The sequence below is a fragment of the Martes martes genome (assembly GCF_963455335.1).
Source record: "Martes martes genome assembly, chromosome: 17".
NCBI lineage: Eukaryota > Metazoa > Chordata > Mammalia > Carnivora > Mustelidae > Martes > Martes martes.
The window spans coordinates 49,606,347-49,631,553 of NC_137905.1; the positions used below are offsets into that span (position 1 = coordinate 49,606,347).

Here is a 25,207-nt window from a genome sequence, read left to right on the forward strand (position 1 = left end):
ACAGTTGGATGGACCAAGGAAGGGCATTCTGAAGATGATGGAGTCCTGAGACCTGACAAGATACAACCAAGTACCAGACAGCTGCGGTGGGCAAGAGGAGGCCAGGGGTGGGGGGCAGGTAGGAGCTGAAGCAAGGCCTGATTTACAGGGCTGCAGTGAGGTCAGGAGTGGGGGGAGGGGCAGCCGCGGAAGAAGCAAAGGACTCTGGGTATAAATCAGGGACAGGACTAGCCCAGGTGTTCCAGTTGAACTTCAGTTATGGGAGGTGGGGCATCTGTTGTCCAACCTCAGACACTCCCCTGCCCCCCTCCCCCGCACCCCCACCCCCATCCCGGCCAGAGCATAGAGACACCAGACCAGCATGTTCAAATGTTCAACTCACTTTATTGAAGCGTCCCAGGCGACAAGTGCACCAGGAGAGGCATTTACACCTGCTATGGGGCTCTCCCCACCCGTTGCATCCACAGAGGCCACTCAGCCCAGGGCCATCCACTGACCCAAGGAGGAGGGGGCTTGTTCCCCAGACCCAGACCCAGACCCAGACCCACCCTGGCCTGCTCCCTGGTGATCTCAGGAACTGTCCCCCGGAGGTCCTTGGAGTTCTGAGGGAGGAAGCTTCTAGAACGGTTGAGGCACGTCCTGAGTCTGCTTCTACACCTGGGTGTCCCCAGGTGGGGCTCGCACAGTCTAGTCAGGCTGTGAGGCACCCCCAGGCCCCTGTGCCTTTCTGGAGACGTGGAGGGAGGGCCCTCCCAGCACAACGGGCCTGTCACCCACTGGGGACAGGGACTCTGGCACAGACACACACAGCCCCAGGGCGAGAGGACTAGGAGCAGCACCCAGTACAGAGTGCTCCGGAAGGGACACGCTGAGGTGGGCAGGAAGGGCTGATGTCCGCTTCACCATGGGACAGGGACACCCCACGGAAGCAGCCACACTTGGGACAGCAGGTGCTGAACCCCACAGCGCTGAGCCACGCTCCTGGGGGGACCTGGGGGCTGGGCTGCAGCTCCCTCCTGGGGACACTTCCTTCCTCTCCAGCCATTCCCATTCCCAGGGCAGCTCCTACACAGGCTGGACCCGCCCCTGCCCCTCAGGGTCCCCTCTGATGTGTGAGTCACTCAGAGGGTGAACCCGGGACCTGCCTCCTCATATGCCCCCTGCAAGGCCACTACCGAGGGCCTGGTCAGCCCTCGGGACAGGCGGCACAGCTGCTGGGACAACAGGCGTGGGTGGGGGTGGTGAGGTGACCACAGGCCTGAGGGAGGTGAGCTGCCCTGCACAGCCACCGAGGGAAGCCAGAAATCCAGAGTTTATGGGATCGCAAATGGTGGCAAGTAATTCAGATTCCTGGAACTCGCTGGGCAGCCCGAGCGACAGATTCAGCCTGTGGACAGTAGCAGCTGCCTGGCCTTGGCCTTGAGGAGCTGGGTCACTTGTCTCAGCGGCACCTGAGGGGGCGGGGCTGGTGCTTTTCCCCTTTCTTCTTCCTCCTCCTCTTCCTCCCCTGCCCCACCCTTCCCCACCTGTCCTCCCTCCTCTCCCAGAGGACCTCTCCCCTCCCCCAGGAGCTGCCCCCTCTGCCCTTCGGCTGCCCCTCTTTCTGGAATCATCTCCTCCCCCAAGCAGGGAGGATCAGCCTTCAGGCGTCCACTCCACGCAGACACCCACCGCCCAGCTGGGTGGCCCAGGCTGGGTCCCAGACCTCAGGCCCCATGAGACTGGGGCCGGGGGACAGGGGCCCACAGACGCCGGCCATAAGCAGGTGCCTGGAAGGATGGGCGCCTCGCAGAGAGCTTGAAAGAATTTTCTGGGCACAGCCAGAGACTCCCCACCGCCCCACGGCCACGCTCAGTCCCTTGCTAACCCGGCGCCGCCCGAAGCCCAGCCGCCGGGGGGGGGGGCGGGGGGGGATCCGAAGACGCCGTCCCATCCCTCTGGGGTGTGCGCGTGTCTCTCCCTCTTCCCTGGGGATCGCTCCCGCCACCCGCGATGGCGGGACTGAGAGGGGCCGGGGAGGCGGGCGGCCGGCGGCGCGGCGGAGCTGGGGTGGCGCGGTGAAGCCGGGAGGCCGCCTCTGCCGCCGGGGGCGGGGGCAGCGCCCCGGGTGCGGCCGCGCGACTCCGGGTTCCCCTAGCGGCACTTGGGGGGCTGCCTCCCGCCGCGACTAGCCTTCCTCCCGCGGGCCGACTCGGAGCCGGGGGGCGGCTGAGCCCTGGCCTCGCCGGCCTGCACCTGGGCCCCCGCGCCCGCGCGCCCCTTCTTTTTCCCGTGCGCCGCCGCCCGGTCCCCCGCGCGCGTCTCGAGAGTGACCGCCCGCCCGCCGCGGCCTCCGCCCCCCCCTCGGCGTCTGCTGGAGCCCGACGGGCCCGGGGCCGCCGCCATCTCGCCCAGGGCCCCGGAGGCCGTGCGCGCCCGCTGGGTCCGCGCCTTCCCGGACGCCCGGCGCTCGGGTCCCGACTCCCGGCTCTCCGCCGCCTCCGCCGCCGCGCCCTCCCCCGCAGCCAGCAGCGCCAGCACCTCGCCCAGCTGGCCTCCGGCGCGCCCGCCCCGCCCGCCCTCCCGGCCGCTGTCCCCGGCCTCCGGCGTCACCCCCGCCGTGTCTCGCGCGGCCAGCAGCGCCACGAGCTCCAGGAGGCCCCCCTCGCCGTCGCCCCAGCCCGCCAGGAGGCCACGCGGCGCCCTCCTGCCCGGGGACGGGGGGTCGGGCGCGGCCAGGGCGCACACGCACTCCCGCAGGCTCCCGCCGCCGCCCGTGGCCTTCCGCAGCACCAGGCCGTCCACGCGGCGGCCGGCCTCCTGCACCTTCACGCGGCCTCCCCCAGTGTCCTGGCACAGGACGGACAGGACCTCGCCCAGGGCATCGGTCTGGTCTGCGCGGGGGCTCCAGCCCAGGGACGCGATCACCGAAGCGATCTTCAGCAGCTCCTCGCGGGCCGAGGGGTCCGACGGGTCCGTAGAGGCCACAATGGCCACAAACTCGGGGTGGTCCAGCGCCTCGTCTCCCGGCTCCCCGTTCGGCTGCGACTCGCCTTCGGGAGCGTCGTCGGCGGGCTCCTCGTCGCCGGCGTCTCGCACAGCAAGCAGGGCCACTAAGTCGGGGACGTGGCTCCGGGCTTGGCTGCTGCCGCCGCTGCCGTCCAGGCTGACAGCCTGGGGCTCCGGGGCCTCTTTCTCCGTCGGCTCCTGCTTGGCCTCGTCCGTCACCGTCACCAGGGCCAAGAACTCGCGGGGCCCCTCTCCTGCGTCAGCGCGGCCCTGCAGGGCCCACTCCTTCTTGCTGAGCTCCCTGGCGGCCTGGTGCAGCGTGGCGGACAGCGCGCTCTGCGCCTCATCCGCGCTCAGGTCATCCTGGTCCAGCTCCTCGAGCACGATGCCCAGGCTGCCCTCGGAGGAGGAATCGGACTCCCGCCTGACTGATGTGGGCAGCCGCCCCTGTCCCTCGGTGCTCTGGCCCCTGGGGACACACCTGTTGCCTCTAGCTCTGTTTCTGCGAGCCCTGCGGCCCCTCCTAGGAGGTGGGCCAGCCCTCCTGGAGGTTGGCTCTGAGCCCTGGGCCTGTGTCTCCGAGGCTGGAGAGGGGAGTGTGTCCCCAGGGACCCAGGGCCCTGTGGCCTGTGAGGGCCTGTCATCCAGCACCAGGCATTTCATGTGCCTCAGGACTCCAGGGTCCTCCGCGGGGTCCTGACACACAACCCTCCAGACTCCGTCCTTGCCCGGGATCTCCCTGGGGACGGACGCGTGATTTATGTCCTGCACAAACTCCACCAGGGCGGCCTTCGCCTTGTGGTCCCTCGCGGCCCTGGCGTTCCATAGCCTGAATGTGCCCAGGGGCAAGAGGGCGGGCTGCAGGACGGCCTCGATGGCGGCCCGCTCCAGGCCCTCCGGGATGCCGGTGACCAGCAGGGCACGGTGCATGTCCACATCCAGTCCCCGGCACCAGTCCCGCAAAAGGCTCACAGCCATGGTGCCGCCTGCTGGCTGGTGCCGTCGGCCGGGAGGCGGCAATCCTGGGCGGACGTGGACTGCGGTTCGCTGTGCAAATCCCGCCTTGGAACAGTGTCGCAGCCTCGGAGTTCAGGTTCAGGGGAACGTGGCAAGTCCCTGGGGCCTCTGGATCAGGCTCTTGTCGCCTCTAACCAGCTGACGCAGCAGCTTGGCCTGATGCCCCCTCTCGGGCCCTTGGAAAATCCGCAGAGGGGCTTAGGAGTCACTTTCAGGGATGTCGCCAGCCTGGCCGCTCCGACCTTTGTCCCTGAGAATGGCCTCGGTGACGCGGCCTCGTCCAGGTGCAGGGGAGGGCGCCACCGTGGTCACCTGGCGCGGCAGGGGGAGGGGAGCCGGGCTGTGGCTGAGTCTGTGCGCTCACCCTCCGCTCCTGTCAGAGCAGTTGCGCTGCGACCGGGCTGCTGGGTCCTACGCCTGCGCGCCCGGGCTCGCCCCTCCCCCAGCTGGGCCTGGTCTCCGTGGTAACGCGGCCGGCTGGAGCTGGGGGTCTGTGTCGCTGGGGTCCAAGGAGCCGCTCTTAAAGGGCCTGAGGAAAGGAGGACGTGGGGCTGGGCAGTGCCACCTTCATTGATGAACCCACAAAAGCCAAATTCACAGGGGACAACGAGACATCCGTCAGGGTGACCCCGACCTCATTCAAAGGATGGTGGGGGCGCGGGGTGGACTTCAGGAGAGGACAGGCTTCAGCGGGTTGTAATCCTCCTCCCCAGAGGACAGGTGGAGGTCAGGCTAGGAGACCTAAGTCCGGGGGTCCTGGCCTCATACAGTGTGGTCCGGGGACTCACTGTCGGGAGAGAAGCCTTGTTGGGTATTGCGGGGTCACTCAGGCTTCAGCCTGGGTACACAGGCCTCGGGGTACACAGGCCCAGCTCCCGCAGACCAGGCTTCATTCCTGAGCCCATTCGGGTATCAGAAATGGCACTGCAACTAATCTGGGTTTTGTGCGTGCCTCCTATAGGTGTAGGATCAGTAGGATCAGTCCGGAGACCGGACGTGAGTTCCAGTTCCCGGAGAAAGTGTTTCCCCCAGCGGCTGGGACATGTGAATTTCATAGCTGCTCCGAAACACACATTTGCTTTGCATCCTTTGTCCCGCCCACTCTATGCAAATCAGGCTCTGTGGTCCAGCTGCCCGGTTTCTACGCTATTTCTACCCTTCCTGCCCCCACCGCCCCCCTCCCCCACTCCGAAAAGATTCCTGAGCAGCTCCGGGCCAGGTTTGCTCCTTAGTGAAATGACAATGACCATGAACCCTACCTCAAAGGCCCCTGATGGGGGTTAAAGCATGTGATCCAGGAAAAGAAGAGACATGCTTTGGCCCAGAGCTGATGCTCCATAATAGAGTGGCTATGGAAATTATTTATTGAGAACTCATCATTATATAAGCATGTGTTAAATAAATAAGAAATCAAAACACCTTGGCTTTTTGCTCCTCTCTTTTTTATGTCAGAAGAGAGTTTACAGCAATGTTACCATGGCAACTGGGCCTAGGGCAAACCAGACTGCTTACTCACTCCCCTACCAACCCCCCCTGTAGCTCTTCTTCCCCCTGTTTTTCTCTTCTTTTACCCTCCTGATCCCCAAATGGCTGTTACCCAAGCAAAGTTGCCAGAAATCTAATTTGAGCCCCACATGCGAGACACACGTGTAGTGTTGAATTTGCCACCGGCCACCCTCAGTCAATAAAAAGAAACAGGTGAAAGTCCTTAAAAAGAGAGCGAGGGGCGCCTGAGTGGCTCAGTGGGTTAAGCCTCTGCCTCTGGCTCGGGTCATGATCTCAGGGTCCTGGGATGGAGCCCCACATCGGGCTCTCTGCTCGGCAGGGAGCCTGCTTCCTCCTCTCTCTCTGCCTGCCTCTCTGCATACTTGTGATCTCTGTCTGTCAAATAAATAAATAAAAAATCTTAAAAGAGAGCAAGAGAGAATAGATTTCATGTATCCGAAAGTATACAAAATATGCCCATTTGCATATGTCATCAATATGAAACAGTTGTTAATGAGATATGAAATACTCTATATTTCTTTTTTTTTTTACTTTTTTCAAGATTTTATTTATTTATTTGATAGAGAGAGCACAAGCAGGAGGAGCAGCAGGCAGAGGGAAGGGGAGAAGCAGGCTCCCCGCTGAGCAAGGAAGGACCCCTTCGAACATGACCAGAGCCAAAGGCAGACGCCCAACTGACAGAGCCACCCAGGCATCCCAAACGTGCGTCTTTTTAAACAAGGTTTTAATCACCGGTGACTATGTGTCCTTTCATTCTAGGGCCCCCCTCCCGGCATACTTCCTGCATAATTCCATCTGGCTTGCCCCCCTCTTAGCTCTAAATCCACATTTAGTTACGAATGGTAGGTGTGAGGATCTGTCCTCTTCATTCCCCTTTGTAGCTGCTCTGTCCCTCAGAGGAAGTCCTGCTCATTCCTCTCCTGATGGGGCAGGGAACGGGACTGAGTGGGTGGGGACATGGTCCCAGAAGCCAAGTGGAGAATTAGAGATGCTCAGAAACTTCCAGAAGCAGACTGGTATCCAGGAGCTGAAGGTCCCTACAGCTTTGCAGAAGCTCCAGGGCCCAGAATCAGAGTGGGCCTTGAACACAAACCCCCATGATCAGATCGAATGGGCACCAGCCAGGCAGGTCAATGGGAAACTCAAATGTCCTGCCTAGCCTTGGCTGCCACCTTCCATTCCCGTAGAAACAGCTGGAAGAGGAAGGCATAGCAAATGTTTTGCACAATTCTTCTCCCACCTCCCCGTGTTTGGGTGGGGGCGGTGGGGAAGCCTGAGCCTGCTTGTTAAGTGGTAACAGCACCATTGGGGTAGGGGTTCCCAAAGTGTGGTCCAGGAACCCCTAGGGGTTCCCAGAGGCATTTCAAGGGGTCCACGAGATCAACCTTGTTTTCATGAGAGTACTAACACATTATTTGCCTTTTTCATTCTCATTCTCTCACAAGTGTGCGGGGGAATCATCCAAAGGCTACCTGGAAAGCAATATTGCAACTGACTGGACGCAGAAGCAGGTACGAGGTTCCAGCATCTTCTGTCAAGGCAGGCATGAAGAAGATTTAGAAGAACATAACAATTAATCTATTGGGGGGAAAATACAGCTATTTAAATAAAATGTGTTCTTTACACAAACCTGTAACAAATACGCTATTGCTATTCTAAAAAGAGTTTGTCCGTGAGTATTCTTTTAATTTCTCGGCAGAAATTCCTCATACGGGAAATATCAATAGAGAGAACACCCATAAACAAAATGTCTTTGGGAAGTCTTTGATCATTTTCAATAATGTAAGACATGCTGAGACCAAAGAGTTCGAGAACGCTGTGTTAGAGATACAACACAATGTCCCTAGGGAGCCCTCCAGATAAGATGGGGGGAGGGGGCTGTTTCTCTCTAGCGAGTTCTAATTGAATCATGGGAATGAAGTGCCCCCTCCTCTGTCTTTCTGCTCCCCTCTCTCCAGCCTCGTTGCCAAGGAAACCGTATCAGCGCATCCTCCACACACACACACACACACACACACACACACACACACACACACACAAACACACACTTAACTCCCTGGTGCCTGAATCATGGTGGCTGGCTTGCCTTTCAGGACGTTTTCACCCAAGGAGCTGTGGACTCCTCCTGCCTCCGGCTCCTTAAAATGCCTTTGGATCTTCAGCCAGTTGCCCGATTCTTCCCCTACCCCAGGTGACTCTTTTCACTTTCTATTTTTCCCATGTCCTTTTATTCCCACGTGTTCTTCCAAACCACGCTTTGCCGTTTGAGGGCATCAAAGCTATATCTGGGGGCACCTGGGTGGCTCAGTGGGTTAAGCCTCTGCCTTCGGCTCAGGTCATGATCTCAGGGTCCTGGGATCGAGCCCCGCATCCTGCTCTCCGCTCAGCGGGGAGCCTGCTTCCCCCCCTCTCTCTGCCTGCCTCTCTGCCTACTTGTGATTTCTGTCTGTCAAATAAATAAATTTTTTAAAAAGCTATATCTGGATAACTTGTTTTACTTATTTATTTATTTATTTTAAAGACTTTATTTATGTATTTAACACAGAGAGCAAGAAGAGAGCACAAGCAGGAGGAGAGTCAGAGGAGGAGGGAGAAGCAGGCTCCCTGTTGAGTAGGGATCCCTATCTGGGACTCGATCCCAGGACCCTGGGATCATGACCTGAGCCGAAAAGGCAGGTGTTTAATTGCCTGAGCCACCCAGGCATCCCTGGATAACTTGTTTTAGAGTAGTTCCCTCCTTTGGTTACTCACTTGTTTAACACTTGGTGGTAACGTGGCTCAGAGTGACTCGCAGTTACGTAACTTGCCTGTAATCCCACCTGCTGAGTGCAGTTGCAAGGTGGGCATCCCACACATTTTATCTTTTTATTGTCTGCTCCTCCAAGGAGAGACCCCGATAACAGTTTTAAAACAAAACGGCAGGGGCATCTGGGTGGCTCAGTCGGTTAAGTGTCTGCATTAGCCCCAGGTCACGATCCTGGGGTCCTGGGATGGAGCCCCACGTCAGGCTCCCTGCTCAGTGGTGAGTCTGCTTCTCCCTCTCCCTCTGCCACTGCTCATGCTCTCCGTCTTTCTCGCTCTCTCTCAAATAAATACAAAAAATCTTTAAAATAAAACAAAACAAAACATGGCTGCAAGTCTGTCCCCTCTAGAGGTGGGGCCCACATTCCCTTTTCTTGAACCTGAACTTGGGCAAGCTTGTGACTGCCCCCACTGATAAAGTGTGGTGGGAGTGATGCTCTGGGTCTTCCCAGGCTAGTGATAAAAGGCTTTTCCTTGAAACCCCATTGCCCTGCAGTGAGGAAGTCCAATTCCCATGGACAGCCCACATGAGGGCACGATGTCTACAGCTTCTGCTAGGTCTAGTCTTCAAGTCACCCCAAACCGGGCACTGAACACATGAGAGGTCAAGCTTCCGGGTGATTCCAGACCTTTGACCTTGGAGTCACCAAGGCTAAGGCCCCAGACATTGGAGAGCAGAGAGACCCTGTTCCCACTGTGCCCACTATGCACTTTCATCATTGAACCCATGTGCATAAACAGACGCTGGGATTTTGGTTTGTTTGGTTTGGTTTTTTTTTTTTTAAGATTTTATTTATTATTTATTTGACAGACAGAGATCACAAGTAGGCGGAGAGGCAGGCAGAGAGAGAGGAGGAAGCAGGCTCCCTGCCGAGCAGAGAGCCCGATGCGGGGCTCCCGATCCTAAGACCCTGGGATCACGACCTGAGCTGAAGGCAGAGGCTTTAACCCACTGAGCCACCCAGGCGCCCCTAAATCAATAAATCTTTAAAAAAAAGAAAAAGTAACTGGCACACACCTGTCTCCATCTCTTCCTCCACACACCGCAAAACATCCTCACACCATCCTTCCGTGCTGAATGAGACGGTCCCTGGTATGTGTCCCACAAGTAGGACTTCCAAGAGGTAGGGTCCGTGTCTTGCTAATTCTCCCCAGCCCTGCAAGTCACCCTGTGCAATGACTGTCCCCGTCCACGTGCCCACCATCAGCGCTTGAGAATTCCTGAGCCCCCAAGCCCTCTCCCCAAACTGGACATTATCCAGACTTCAAAGATTCGTCTGTTTCTCAAGTGCAAAGTGATGGTTCATGGTTCTCTGACTCCAAAGGAGTTTGCACAACTCTTTGTTAGGCTCCACTACCTCCGTTGTGGGAGCTCGGAGGTCTTTCTCCCCATACAGGGACAGAGCCTCCCGCCCCGCCCCGCCCCGTCCCCCCCGCCCCCAATCCCCAGCCAAGTGGCCTGCCAGACTCCCCCTCAGGCCCACCAGCGCCAACCGGAACTCGCCCTGGGGAAGCAGGGAGCGCAGACACTCTGGCTGAAGGGGGCGCCACCACCAGCCGGAGCTCTGCTTGGGGATCAGAGACCTGGGCCAGGCCTGGAGGTGTGTGTTGGAGAGCCCCATCACACTGTCTACCAGACTGGGGATGAGGGGGGCTTCTCTCTCCAGCTGGGATGGGGAGGGGCTCTGGCGCCTCCCTCCCCCTCCCCCCACCGGTGCGCCACCCCACCCCCAGCCTCCTCCCCGGGTCCACTCCTGCCTTCAGAGATTCATCCATCCGCCATTCATCCTCCCCGAGACATCATAAACTTGACCTTGCCTCTCCCCTTCTCTGAACCACAAGCTCCTCACCGTGGCACTGCGGTCCCAGCCTCCTTCCGGGGCATCTTTCCAGGCTGGGACACCGGCTCCCGCGTTAAGGGGAGGAGGACTCAGGAGGGATTCCTGAGTGGATCCCCCAATCCCCACCCACCATCGGACTGTGAACCCCAGAAGGGCGGGGCCTGGGCTGTCTCAGTCAGCGCTGGACCTCCAGCTAGGCGGGAGCAGGTCCTGTGGGAGTGTGTGGGGGTGGGAGATAGGAAAGAAAGCAGAGAAGAAGAGGAGGAAGAGAGGGAGGAAGGTGATCTCAAACTCAGAGCTCCACCTTTCTTCCCTGAACTGTCTCCCTCTTCCCACCAGAGGGCGCCCTGACCCAACAAATCCCTCACGCGGCGCCTCAGCCTCCCCTAAAGACAAAACCAATTAGAGGAGGAGGATTATGGCCAATTAAGGCTACCTAAGGCTACCTGAAGTCCTACTGAACCCCAGCACTGTGCTAAAGCTTCCAGGCGCCTCACTCCACACAGCCACTCTGAGTAGCTTATAATGGAGGAAAGTGACACTCAGAGATGTCGTTCAACTTTCCCAGGGTCACACAGCACCTAAATTTTAGCGAAGCTTCCAGCTCTGGGGACCCAACAAAGCCTTCTGTTCCTTGGTCACATCCACAAGTCCCCATGGGCCTGGCCCTGACAGTGCCTCCACTCAGGCACATTCCCCTCCCCCTGAAAATCCCGGCCTTTCCCTGCAAGTGCTCACGTCCCTGTGCGATCACAGCTCCGGGCTTCAGGAGTTAATGCCTGGCTCAGTCAACACCGTCCCCAGCGACTTGCACAGGTGGGTCCCAGAACAGATACTAGAGACTAGAGAGACACTGAATGAATGAATTCCCGGCTGGGGGTGACTTCAGTGAGTACCTAAGGAGGCAAATGCTCTTTCTCCAACCAGGGATCTAGAGACTCTCCCTCCAAAACATCCCCAGGCAAGGGGAGGTCCCATCCTTCCTCTCAGCCTCTCCCCAGACCAGGTACAGTGAATCTCACCACTGCCCCTCATCCCCTCGGGAGAGAGTCTCCTGCTTTCCAGCCCAGGGGCCACCCCCCCCCCAGGTCCTACCTGGTTCACCTCATTTCTCTTTGGGGAGCCCCCTCCCCTACCTCTATCCAGGTAGAGGTCCTCACATGCCCAAGCCTGGCCAGTCAGAGCACTCACTCCCAGGCTGGGCCAGGGCTCTCGGGGACAGGGAAAGAGTCTTCCTGATTTCTCAGACCCGGCACCTTGTCTTAGGTTCACCCTTCCTTCCTTCCTTCCTTTCTTTTTTTAAAGATTTATTTATTTATTGGAGGAGGGAGAGGAAGAGGGAGACAGAGAGAGGCAGACTCCGCCGCCGCTGAGCATGAGTCTGACTACTCAGGGCTGGATCTCACGACCCTGAGATCATGACTTGAGCCGAAATCAAGACTCCGATGCTCAACTGACTGAGCCATCCAGGCGTCCCTTGCCATAAGTTCTCAAGGCTTCTCCAGGGACACTAGGTCTCATGCCAACAGGTGGTCAGTAAAGGCAGGCTCGCTGCCCCTCCCCTGCTCCACCCCCAGCACCCCCATGAGTAGGCAAGTTGTCAGTCCCAGTGTGTGCAGGGCAAACCCATGCTTGGGCAGCCTGACAGCCCAGCCACCACGTAAGCTGAGAAGAAAGAAATCGATGATTTGGGGGTGCGTGGGTGGCTCAGTTGGTTAAGCGTCTGCCTTTGGCTCAGGTCCTGATCCCAGGGTCCTGGGATTGAGCCCCGCATCAGGCTCCCTGGTCAGAACCCAGTCTGTTTCTGCCTCTCCCTCTGCCTGCGGCTCTCTCTGCTTGACCAGAGTAACCGCCCCCCCCCACCCCGTTAAAGCCTGGTTCCCTGAGATGTGTCCCAGGGTTAGTGACACCTAGTTCTCGGGGTGAGACCTGCATCCCCGAATCATGAAAGGTCCCAGTGAGCGCCTCCAAACAATTGCCCAGGCCCTGGCAACAGTCTCAAGACGGTTGTCATGGAAATCGCAATAACCAATGTGGGGAAGAGGGATGCCAGCCAGCATCAGTAGTCCAAGCGTGCTGCCTACACTAGGGTTGGGAGAGAGAGAACCCCATCCAGATGAAGGGGAAGGAGGTGCACATTTACACTTGGCTGGAGCCTGAGACCAGCGATCCTCAATCAGGAGCTCCCCGTAGCTGGGGGCAGCAGGGGTGGAGGGGGGAGCTGTTGCTCCCAGAGAGCTTCACCCTGGCTGGGCTCTCAGCCAGGTCCACAGCAAGACAGGCCAAACCAGTAAGCAGACTGTGGATTCTCCAACAGCACAAGAGAGGGGGCATCAGGACAGGCACGGAGAACCACAGCCCAAGTCCGCCCCAGGCTTGCCCACCCCCCCGTGGCCATTGGCGCCAGACAGCGGGCAGCACCATGGCCGTGAACCTTTTGCAGAACTGGTGCCAGGGACTGGATGTGGACACGCACCGGGCCCTGCTGGTCACCGGCATCCTGGAGGGCCTGGAGCGGCCGCCATCGAGGCTCTCTCGAAGCCAGCCCTCCTGCCCCTGGGCACGTTCAGGCTGTGAAACACCAGGGCCATGAGGGACCACGAGGCCAAGGCCTCCCTGGTGGAGTTTGTGCAGGACATAAATCATGTGTCCATCCCCAGGGAGATCCCAGGCAAGGACCCCTCGGACGACCCAGGAGTCCTAAGGCACATGAGACTCCTGATGCTGGATGACAGGCCCTCATAGGCCACAGGGCCCTGGGCCCCCGGGGACACACTCCCCTCTCCAGCCTCGGAGACACAGGCTCAGGGCTCAGATCCAACTGCCAGGAGGACTGGCCCACCTCCTAGGAGGGGCCACAGGGCTCGCAGAAACAGAGCTAGAGGCAACAGGTGTGTCCCCAGGGGCCAGAGCACCGAGGGACAGGGGCGGCTGCCCACATCAGCCAGGTGGGAGTCTGACGTCTCCTCTGAGGGCAGCCTGGGCATCCTGCTGGAGGAGCTGGACCAGGACGACCTGAGCGTGGACAAGGGGGAGAGCACGCTGTCCGCCACGCTGCACCAGGCCGCCAGGGAGCTCAGCAAGAAGGAGTGGGCCCTGGGGTGCCTGGGTGGCTCAGTGGGTTAAAGCCTCTGCCTTCGGCTCAGGTCATGATCCTGGGGTCCTGGGATCGAGCCCCACATGGTCTCTCTGCTCAGCGGGGAGCCTGCTTCCTCCTGCCTCTCTGCCTGCTTGTGATCTCTGTCTGTCAAATAAATAAATAAATAATCTTAAAAAAAAAGAAGAAGAAGAAGAAGGAGTGGGCCCTGCAGGGCCGTGCCGATGCAGGAGAGGGGCCCCGTGAGTTCTTGGCCCTGGTGACGGTGACGGACGAGGCCAAGCAGGAGCCGATGGAGAAAGAGGCCCCGGGGCCCCAGGCCGTCAGCCTGGACGGCAGCGGTGGCAGCAGCCAAGCCCGGAGCCACGTCCCCGACTTAGTGGCCCTGCTTGCTGTGCGGGACGCCTGCGACGAGGAGCCCGCCGATGGCGACGCTCCCGAAGGCGAGTCGCAGCCGAACGGGGAGCCGGGAGACGAGGCGCTGGACCACCCCGAGTTTGTGGCCATTGTGGCCTCTACGGACCCGTCGGACCCCTCGGCCCGCGAGGAGCTGCTGAAGATCGCTTCGGTGATCGCGTCCCTGGGCTGGAGCCCCCGCGCAGACCAGACCGATGCCCTGGGCGAGGTCCTGTCCGTCCTGTGCCAGGACACTGGGGGAGGCCGCGTGAAGGTGCAGGAGGCCGGCCGCCGCGTGGACTGCCTGGTGCTGCGGAAGGCCACGGGCGGCGGCGGGAGCCTGCGGGAGTGCGTGTGCGCCCTGGCCGCGCCCGACCCCCCGTCCCCGGGCAGGAGGGCGCCGCGTGGCCTCCTGGCGGGCTGGGGCGACGGCGAGGGGGGCCTCCTGGAGCTCGTGGCGCTGCTGGCCGCGCGAGACACGGCGGGGGTGACGCCGGAGGCCGGGGACAGCGGCCGGGAGGGCGGGCGGGGCGGGCGCGCCGGAGGCCAGCTGGGCGAGGTGCTGGCGCTGCTGGCTGCGGGGGAGGGCGCGGCGGCGGAGGCGGCGGAGAGCCGGGAGTCGGGACCCGAGCGCCGGGCGTCCGGGAAGGCGCGGACCCAGCGGGCGCGCACGGCCTCCGGGGCCCTGGGCGAGATGGCGGCGGCCCCGGGCCCGTCGGGCTCCAGCAGACGCCGAGGGGGAGGCGGAGGCCGCGGCGGGCGGGCGGTCACTCCCGAGACGCGCGCGGGGGACCGGGCGGCGGCGCACGGGAAAAAGAAGGGGCGCGCGGGCGCGGGGGCCCAGGTGCAGGCCGGCGAGGCCAGGGCTCAGCCGCCCCCCGGCTCCGAGTCGGCCCGCGGGAGGAAGGCTCGTCGCGGCGGGAGGCAGCCCCCCAAGTGCCGCTAGGGGAACCCGGAGTCGCTCGGCCGCACCCGGGGCGCTGCGCCACCCCAGCTCCGCCGCGCCGCCGGCCGCCCGCCTCCCGGGCCCCTCTCAGTCCCGCCGTCGCGGGTGGCGGGAGCGATCCCCAGGGAAGAGGGAGAGACACGCGCACACCCCAGAGGCAGCAGTCCCAGGGGATGGGACGGCGTCTTCGGATCCCCCCCCCCACCCCGGCGGCTGGGCTTCGGGCGGCGCCGGGTTAGCAAGGGACTGAGCGTGGCCGTGGGGCGGTGGGGAGTCTCACTGTGCCAGAAAATTCTTTCAAGCTCTCTGCGAGGCGCCCATCCTTCCAGACACCTGCTTATGGCCGGCGTCTGTGGGCCCCTGTCCCCCGGCCCCAGTCTCATGGGGCCTGAGGTCTGGGACGCAGCCTGGGCCACCCAGCCGGGTGGTGGGTGTCTGCGTGGAGTGGACGCCTGAAGGCTGATCCTCCCTGCTTGGGGGAGGAGATGATTCCAGAAAGAGGGGCAGCCGAAGGGCAGAGGGGGCAGCTCCTGGGGGAGGGGAGAGGTCCTCTGGGAGAGGAGGGAGGACAGGTGGGGAAGGGTGGGGCAGGGGAGGAAGAGGAGGAGGAAGAAGAAAGGGGAAAAGCACCAGCCCCGCCCCCCTCAGGTGCCGCTGAGACAAGTGACCCAGCTCCTCAAGGCCAAGGCCAGGCAGCTGCTACTGTCCACAGGCTGAATCTGTCACTCGGGCTGCCCAGTGAGTTCCAGGAATCTGAATTACTTGCCACCATTTGCGATCCCATAAACTCTGGATTTCTGGCTTCCCTCGGTGGCTGTGCAGGGCAGCTCACCTCCCTCAGGCTTGTGGTCACCTCACCACCCCCACCCACGCCTGTTGTCCCAGCAGCTGTGCCGCCTGTCCCGAGGGCTGACCAGGCCCTCGGTAGTGGCCTTGCAGGGGGCATATGAGGAGGCAGGTCCCGGGTTCACCCTCTGAGTGACATCAGAGGGGACCCTGAGGGGCAGGGGTGGGTCCAGCCTGTGTAGGAGCTGCCCTGGGAATGGGAATGGCTGGAGAGGAAGGAAGTGTCCCCAGGAGGGAGCTGCAGCCCAGCCCCCAGGTCCCCCCAGGAGCGTGGCTCAGCGCTGTGGGGTTCAGCACCTGCTGTCCCAAGTGTGGCTGCTTCCGTGGGGTGTCCCTGTCCCATGGTGAAGCGGACATCAGCCCCTCCTTCCCACCTCAGCGTGTCCCTTCCGGAGCACTCTGTACTGGGTGCTGCTCCTAGTCCTCTCGCCCTGGGGCTGTGTGTGTCTGTGCCAGAGTCCCTGTCCCTAGTGGGTGACAGGCCCGTTTGCTGGGAGGGCCCTTCCTCCACATCTCCAGAAAGGTTCAGGGGCCTGGGGGTGCCCTCACAGCCCAACTGGACTGTGCGAGCCCCACCTGGGGACACCCAGGTGCAGAAGCAGACTCGGGACGTGCCTCAACCGTTCTAGAAGCTTCCTCCCTCAGAACTCCAAGGACCTCCGGGGGACAGTTCCTGAGATCACCAGGGAGCAGGCCAGGGTGGGCCTGGGTCTGGGTCTGGGGAGCGAGCCCCCTCCTCCCTGGGGCGGTGGATGGCCCTGGGCTGAGTGGCCTCTGTGGATGCCAGGGGTGGGGAGAGCCCCATAGCAGGTGTAAGTGCCTCTCCTGGTGCACTTGTTGCCTGGGACCCTTCAATAAAGTGAGTTGAACATTTGAACATGCTGGTCTGGTGTCTCTGTGCTCTGGATGGCAGGGGGAGGCAGGGGAGTGTCTGAGGTTGGAGAACAGATGCCCCACCCCCCATAACTGTAGTTCAGCCAGAACACCTGGGCCAGCCCTATCACTGATTTGCAACCCCTTTTCCACCCTGTGTTAGTGCCTATGCCCCCCACCCGGCTCCCTGCCCCAGCATCACCTCCTCCAGCACAAACCTGTCCCCACCAGGTTTCTCAGACCCAGAGCAGGGATGTTTTGTCATTGGAGCCTGGGAAGCCCCGAAATCAAGGCTGAGATCCACTTGAATCCCTGATCCTTGGTCTGTGGTCTAGCAGGGATCTGAACCAGCCCCACTCCGGGACTGATTTAACAGCTCGACAATGTCAGTTTCAGAGCCTGCAATTTTCCCTTTCTGCTCCTCATTATCACAAGATGGCTGCAGCCACTCCAGACATCGCGTTCAAAGACAGGAAGCAGGGGAAAGCAGAAAGCAAGAAATTTCTCCTCATTAAGGATGGGAACACCTCCCAGAATTCATCAGCAGACCTCCTTTCATATCTCTTTGGCCGGTACTGAGCCTCATGGATACCCCCTGACCAGGTTGGGGCTGATTAAGGTCAAGGAAGCTCTGTCTTCCACCTGAATAAAATCTAGGTTCTGTTTGTGGGTAGGCACTAGACATTATTTCATACGTGTCTGGTTATCTATTGCTGCACAAAAAAGTGCCCCAGAACTTCGTGCTTAGATCCTCATATACTGGGACTACTGGAATTTCCATCTTACTGAGGCACTGAGAAGTTTGGAGGCTCCCCCAACCCCACACAAGGGGCACATGTCAGAGCCGGGTTTTGAACCTGAATCTCCGGGATTGCAAATCCCTCCTCATCCAGGAAACTCGGTAATCCCCTGCCCTCCAGATGCACCTGCCCCTCCAGAGCAGTGACAAGGAGCGTGGGCGAGCGCATGGTTGCCTAGGAAACGGCTCTGAGAATCCGAATCTGCTCTCCGGTTTATAAAATCGAGGGCATTCGTCGCTGACTTGCATGCACGGTTAGCTTCAAGTTACTTGCCACCTGCCGGAGATTTGGTTTGCGGGGCAGCCTTGGTTACCCAACTCCCTGACAGCTTAAAGAGCCCTGACCGCGGGCATCGTCGCTGGGACAATCACCCTGAAACCTTGGTGGTTTATTTTTCACACCTATTATTACACATCAGGGCAGTGGCTGTGGGTCTTTGGGATTCTAGAAGCCAAAGGAGCAGCTCCCATTGGGATATGGTCTTCTGGTGGTTTGCGGGACTAAGTGGCCAGACCGCTCAGTGGCTCTTGTCACTTCCACACTAGGCACTCAGTACATTCCTCTCACATGACGTGAGCCGAGGCAACTCACCAATCGCCTTGATGTTTTGGGGGTGGCGGTACCTACTTCCCCTGCAGGAGCCACACCAAGCAGCTGTCTGGCCACACTCCGGAGTGGTACCCTCCTTAGAACGGCAGGGGACGCGATGATAGAGTCATCTTAACACAACACCGCCTTGCAGCAAAGGCAAAACCTCTTTCCATGTGGCTTTCCAGGTCTTGTCTCCCCCACCAGACTGTGTTTTCATCAAGGTTGGGGATCAGATGGTCCTCAAATGAGGACATTGCCTCAACTGCCTCTTTAAACACCCTCTCTCCAAATACAGTCACACCCTGAGCTCCTGGGGGTTAGGACATCAGCATGTGAATTTGAGGGGAGATACATTTTAGCCCATAACAGTGGGAAAAGTCTGAACTGGAGACAGTGGGAGCACAGTGTCCCCCCCCATCCCCCGCAGGTGGGGGAAGGTCCTGGTTATAGGAATGTAGGATCTGTATAAACAGTGACCAGTGTCCGATGTGTTCACTGTGTGGACCCCTGCTGCCTAGAACTGTGCCTGGCACAGAGGGGAAAATCCATGTTAGCTGAAGGAACACATGAATGAATGGGAGGCTCGCCTACAAGACGCCATTTTGACCCTACTGGTTTCTGCACTGATCCCTTCTGGAATGTTAGCTCTCCATCCTGAGGCCACAGTTCCTACGAATCCTGTTTCAAATTGTTTGTAATGAGAAATTGTATTTAATCGTTGCACATTTTTAAAAAGATTTTGTTTATTTATTTTATTTATTTATTTGACAGACAGAGATCACAGGTAGGCAGAGAGGCAGGCAGAGAGAGGGGGAGAGAGAGGAGGAAGCAGGCTCCCTGCTGAGCAGAGAGCCTGCCGTGGGGGCTCGATGATCATGACCTGAGCTGAAGGCAGCGGCTTTAACCCACTGAGCCACCCAGGCACCCTGAAAAAATAATTCTTAAACACTGAGACAGAGAGACAGCAAGATGGATATTTCCTTCTCTCCTGCAGCTGCAGTGGGAGGGATAGATACTATTTTGCGTCATAAAATCCATTTAGAGAATCAACTTCTGGGAGGAGGGGGAGGAGGAGGGAAAAAGGAACCAGCTTCAAGAAAGTGACGGATTGAGACCATTCCCAAAACATCCGTCTTGTTCCCTGTGCAGACAAGAGGCTCCATTACCAACATCCTCTGTTCCCTGTTCATTTAAGCCTGTCCTTGGGAAGAACTTGAGCAAGAGTCTGGGAGATTCTCTTAGAAATTGTTGCAATATTTGAAGAAAAATGACCCCCCCCAAGCCTACATTTCTGATTGGCTGTTTTCCTTGATTATTTGTTGCCATGGTGATAATGAGGTCAAATATACTCTTTTTTTTAAGAATAAATAACAGTAGGTCTTTATTAAATCGGGCAAAGATCACTTCTCTTCCACGAACATGTTGAAATAAAAGTGCAAGGCTCTTCTAGAATTTTTAAAAAGATTTTATTTACTCACCTTTGAGAGAGAGAGAGAGCACACAAGCAGGAAGTGGGGCAGAAAGAAAAGCAGGCTCCCCGCTGTGCAGAGTCAGTTGCAGACACTTAACTGACTGAACCACCCAGGAGTCTCTAGATGTGTTTTTTAACGAAATAATTGAAAGTCTCCTCTCGGGGCGCCTGGGTGGCTCCGTGGGTTAAGCCTCTGCCTTCGGCTCAGGTCATGATCTCAGGGTCCTGGAATCGAGCCCCGCATTGGGTTCTCTGCTCAGCGGGGAGCCTGCTTCCTCCTCTCTCTGCCTGCCTCTCTGCCTACTTGTGATCTCTCTCTCTGTCAAATAAATAAATAAAATCTTTTTTAATAAATAAATAAATAAATAAATCTTAAAAAAATAAAAAAGAGTCTCCTCTCAACTAGGGTAACAAAAGCACTTAACACAACGTGGGGTCCGCGCACCTGCTGACGGGCACCAGAGCGCCCTCTGGCGGTCAGTGGGAGAACAACAAGACTGTGTCTGCGCGGGGGTGGGGGTGGGGCTCCCAGGTTGCTGTGTGGACGGTTATACCGCGCAGCCCTAGCAAATACCACGGGTTTCGTTCCTGGTGCTCTTAGACTGAGCCAGAACACCTGACTCCTTTGACCAACAGGATATGACAGAAGAGACACGATGCTGGTCCTGGACCTAGCTTTTAAGAGGACAAGCAGCTTCCATCGTAGTCTCTTCAAGCCAGAAGAGCATCGTCGCGCTATGAGAAGTCTCCCGGGGGAACCGAAGCTCCGCCCGCTGAGGGAAGAAGCCGTCTGGAAAATGAATCCTCCAGCCCCAGCCGCCTCAGCTCATGGCACACGGAGCGGAGATGACCCCCCCCAACCCAACCCTTTTCAAATTCCTCCCCCACAAAACCATGAACGAGCTTAGGAAGAGAAACCATTAGATGCTCATTTTACAGAGGAGGAGACCGAGGTTCAGAGAGGCCCACACAAGTGGGAAGCACTGGAACCAGACTTGTGAACTGGGGACTGCCTGGCCCCAAAGCCTCTGGTCTTTCTCACTACACTATTTAGGAAGAGAGATGGGCTTTGGGCCAGCAGGGGACTGACTGAAGGCAGAAGGAGCCTTCTGGGCCCTGTAGCAGCTGCTCCTCCTCTGACTGCTCCCTCCTTTAGAGGTAGAGTTTCTACAGAACAGAGTTTCTCCCACTCAGCCCAATTTGTCATTGCCAAGGGAGTTTATGTAGGAGAGAGAAGACTGAAGACCTGGCATCATTTTGGCCTTGAGTTCTAAGGGCCCCTGGAAGACAGGTGACGTCAGGGAAGAGGGTGTCACTCTTTGAATGGTCCTTAAGTATCCAGGGGCTGGCCTTGCCCATTCCTCCTCCTCCTCCTCCTCCTCCTTCTTCTTTAAGATTCTATTTATTTGAGAGAGAGAAAGCATGAGCAGCGGGGAAGGGCAAAGGGAGAGGGGGAAGCAGGCTCCCCGCTGAGCAGAGAGTCCGTTGCGGGGCTCGATCCCAGGACCCTGAGATCATGACCTGAGCGCACAGCAGATGCTTAACCGACTGAGCCACCCAAGTGCCCCCAGAATGGAGGATTCTGAACAGCCAGCAGAAGCACGCCCTTGCTAGGCCGTGTCCCAGGCCATGGAGGTGACATTACTGACCTGTCCCTGCCCTCACAGATGTCACAGTCCAGTGTGGGGGGAAGGGGGCACTAAACAAGCATACTGGTTATCTACTGTTGCATAACAAATTACCCCATAGCTTAGAGGTTGCCTACCAAGTAGACAAGGTGAACATCCGTGTGACCAGGGCTCCATCTGGTGGGAAGGAATGGCAAACAACAGGGTCTGTGACGAGATGGGAAGTTTTACTGGTAACTCCCACAGTTGTACTGGCAGAATAAAACACAAGATGACCTGTTAAATTTGGATTTCGAGAAACAACAAAAGAAAATTTAGTATAAGTATGTCCCATGCACCATTTGGGATATACTTATACCAAAAACAACTCCTTGAACATCCTGGGAGGTTCATCCAGGAGGCCTCTGGCAACCCAAGCTGGGAGCTCAGAGAGAGGGGCTGTGTGGTACACAGAATCCAGACCCCCAAGAAATACCCACATCCTTGTCCCTGGAACCCACAAATGTTACACTCCATGGCAAAAAGAACGTGCAGCTATGTTTAAATTAAGGTTCCTGGCGATGGAGAGATTATTCGGGATTATCTGGGTGGGCGGGCCACACAATGGAGGCAGAGAGCACAGTTAGGCAGCCAAGAGCCAGGGACGGCCAAGGCCACTGCTGGAAGCCAGAAGAGGCAAGGAACAACCCTGCCCACACTTCGACTTTGAACTTCTAACCTCCAGAACCATGAGACGCTGCACTTCTGTTGTCTCAAGCCACCTGGTTTGTGACTCTTTGTTTCAGAAGCCCTAGGAAACAATCGGATAAGGAAAGAGGGGTGCGGGGTGGGGGGTCACAAGGGGAGCAGAGGTCAGAGGGGAGAGGAAGATGCTTTGCAGGTAGAGAGGCCCCGGCTGAGGAGGAAGGCAGGTACCTCTGGAAGCTGGAAAGTGTTACCAGGTGCGTTCCCCCCCCAGGGCTTCCAGAAGCAACACAGCCCTGCCAACAGCTAAAATAAGCTCCTTGCGACCCGTGTCCAATGGCTATGTTCCAGAGCTGCTAAGATCTTTCCTGTGTGTTGGTTTAACCCACCAGATTTGTGGCGATGTGTCCCAGCAGCAGCAGGAAATGAACACAGCAGGCTGATGTGCAGGAGGGGAGGGGAGGTATGAGAGAGTGAAGTGTAGGGGTGAGTGTTATGGGGTTGAAGGGTGAAGAGGCATTAGGGCTTCGCCATGCATGAACCACGGAAGAGAAGGCGCAAGATGTGAAGGACAAAAGCCAGCGGCTGATACCTGTCACTTGTTAGACGGCGCGGAGCTCCCACTTCTCAGGGAAGATCCCAGTGTCACCCTTGTGCTGATGGCTTTCCGTGTGGCCCTCCTGCCCTGGCACCGGAGCCCCAAGTTCCAACCGGCCTTGGTTGCATTTACACGGGACCCACAGGGGGCAGGTTCCAAAGGTATAACCAGGAGATGTGAATGGAGAGACTGGGAACAGAGCGTCTCCCAGTGTGACAGGATCCATGTGCTGGTTTGACTGTGAAAATGGAGAATCCATGAGAGCGAGCCCTTGTCTGTCTTGCTCACCTCTGGGTTCCCAGAATCTAGAACTGTGGGTCTCAAACTGGGCAGTGATGCTAGGAGACATTCGGCAATGGGAGTGTTCTGGTGGTCACAGTTGGGGTCAAGGGCAGGGCTACGGTCATCTAGCCAGGGGAGGCCAGGGATGATGCTTGGCGTACACACACACACACACACACACACACACACACTGAAGAGTAATCCCGCCCTATGGCAGACAGACCACAGCCCCCACAGAAGTCCAAGTCCTCGTCCCCGGAACCTATGAATGTGTTAGGTGCCATGGCAGAGGCGTACTGAGGTTGCTGACGAAATGAAGTCCTGCCAAATCAGCTGACCTTAAGATACAGCGGTTACCCTAGATCCCCCAGTGTGCCCAGTATAATCTCAATGGGAAGAGGGAGAACCAGATGGGAAGCATGGGAAGGGCAGGGGCTCACTGCTGTTGCCTTGTGCATGCCGGAAGGGATCACAGGGCAAGGAAAACATGTGGGCGTCTAGAAACTGGGAAAGACAAGGAGACATAACAGATTCTCCACTAGAGATCCCCCTGGAAAGAATACAGCCCTGCCAACACCTTGATCATAGCTCATGAAGGCCCAAGCTTTAAAACTGGAAGGGAATTGGGGTTCCTGGGGGGCTCACTTGGTTAGACATCTTGCTCTGCCTTTGGCTCAAGGCATGATCCCAGGGTCCTGGGATAGAGCCCCGCACCAGGCTCTCTGCTCAGCGGGGGGTCTGCTTCTCCCTCTACCCCTCCCCCTGTTTGTGATCTCTCACTTTCTCTCTCAAATAAATACATAAAATCTGGGGCGCCTGGGTGGCTCAGTGGGTTAAGGCCTCTGCTTTCGGCTCAGGTCATGATCCCAGGGTCCTGGGATCGAGCCCCGCATCAGGCTCTCTGCTCAGCAGGGAGCCTGCTTCCTCCTCTCTCTCTCTCTGCCTGCTTCTCTGCCTACTTGTGATCTCCCTCTGTCAAATAAATAAATAAAATCTTTAAAAAAATAAATACATACATACATACATAAAATCTTTAAAAATAAATAAATAATGAAAGTGGAAGAGAACAGATAAAATCTTTTTTAAAAATAAAAATAAACAAAATAAAACTGGAAGAGAATACAGTCATCCCACCCCTTCTTTGTGGGGGACACATTCCAGGACCCCCCCCACCAGTGGATGCCAGACAACATGGATAGTACCGAACCCCAGATATACCGTTCTTCCTATCCATACATACCTGTGATCAAGTTTAACTTATAAATTAGACACAGTAAGAGATGAACCACAATAACTAAAAATAAAGTAGGAAAATCGTAATAGACTGTAATAAACGTTGTGAGAATGTAGTCTCTCTCTCAAAATGTCTTACTGTACTGGATTCGTTCTTTCGCTTTTGTGCATGGGTGTCCCAATAAAATCGCATTTATGAACACTGAAGTGTGAATTTCATATAATTTTCACATCCCAGGGGTGCCTGAGTGGCTCAGTCGGTTAAGCGACTGCCTTTGGTTCAGGTCATGATCCCGGGGTCCTGAGACCGAGCCCCACATCAGGCTCCCTGCTCAGCGGGGAGCCTGCTTTTTCCTCTCCCACTCCCCCTGCTCATGCGCTCGCTCTCTCTCTCTCTCTCGCTCTCTCTGAAATAAATAAATAAATAAGGTATTTTAAAAAATGTTTTTTCACGTCACAAAATATTCTTCTGGTTTTTTCCAACCACTTAAAAACAGACAGATCATTCTTAGTTCGTGGGCAGTGTGAAAGCAGGCAGCAAGCCAGACTTGGCCTATGAGCTGTGGCTTTCTGACCCCTGACCTGACCTCAGATATTGAGTATCAGGAAGGCAGAGATCTTGCTTGTTATATCTTTTTTTTTTTAATTAAGTTTTTTTTTTTGAGTGGGGGAAGAGCAGAAAGAGAGAATCTCAAGCAGGCTCCCTGCCAAGCACGGAGCCCGACGTGGGGCTCGATCTCATGACCCTGAGACCACAACCTGAGTCAGACACTTAACCTACTGAGCTACCCAGGCACTGTGCCCCCTCCCCACCGTCTAATTAAGTTTTTTATTTTCATCCCAGTAGAGTTAATGCACAGGGTGATATTAGTTTCCAGTCCAGCGCCCTTCCTCCTCTTGTGATGATGTGAGTTGATAAAATGCCCCCATAATGAGAGGAAGTGAAGGACGATAATGTAGGTGCTGTGATGTCACCTTACGCTGCTATTGACCTCTGACGATACCGAGAAGGAGGACCGTCTGTTTCTGGGTTAGAGGGCACTGCTGTAAATGGGTGTGGCTTCCAGCTGGTGAGTTTGTGGTCATTTGTCACAGCAGCCCATAGGAAACTAATGTGGGCCCCAGATGTCAACAGAGTCAGGAGTGAGAAAGCTTGTCCTAGAGTAGCACGTGGAGCATAGGAGCCATGCAGAAATATGAGGAATGAATGATTGAAGGAATGAATGAGTGAAGGAATGACTGAAGGAATGAATGAGTGAAGAAATGAATGAGTGAAGGAATGAGTGAAGAAATGAATGAGTGAAGGAACGACTGAAGGAATGAATGAGTGAAGAAATGAATGAGTGAAGGAATGACTGAAGGAATGAATGAGTGAAAGCTGGACCTGTACAAATGATTTCATTTTTGTGGCAGAATAGCGTTTCCTAGCTGGTTCTTTAGCCAATGGCTTGCCGGGAAGAGGTGCCCTCCACCAACGTCATTTGTGTCCATCCCAGCTAGCATTTCATCTTTGACCTTGAGACTGAGGACACCACAAAGCTTGCCTTATGCGCTTGCTACAGGGAGATGTGTTTAATTATTGTGCAGTTTTGACAGGAACTTGAATTT

The 25,207-nt window shown here is 57.2% G+C and overlaps 2 protein-coding genes across 2 annotated transcripts; one reads left to right on the forward strand and one right to left on the reverse strand.

The window, feature by feature from the left end:
* Positions 1-2,133: 2,133 nt before the first annotated feature.
* Positions 2,134-3,966, reverse strand: PNMA8B (PNMA family member 8B; the record flags this gene model as incomplete). Its single annotated transcript, XM_080828849.1, has 1 exon — positions 2,134-3,966. One exon carries the CDS (start codon positions 3,964-3,966, stop codon positions 2,134-2,136), a length of 1,833 nt encoding a protein of 610 aa, XP_080684975.1.
* Positions 3,967-12,576: 8,610 nt separating this feature from the next.
* On the forward strand, positions 12,577-14,593 carry LOC308358373 (paraneoplastic antigen-like protein 8B; the record flags this gene model as incomplete). Its single annotated transcript, XM_080828557.1, is given in 5 exon segments — positions 12,577-12,667; positions 12,670-12,728; positions 12,732-12,889; positions 13,058-13,247; positions 13,436-14,593. Coding segments are annotated over 5 exon segments (1,656 nt in total).
* Between the last annotated feature and the right edge of the window lie 10,614 nt (positions 14,594-25,207).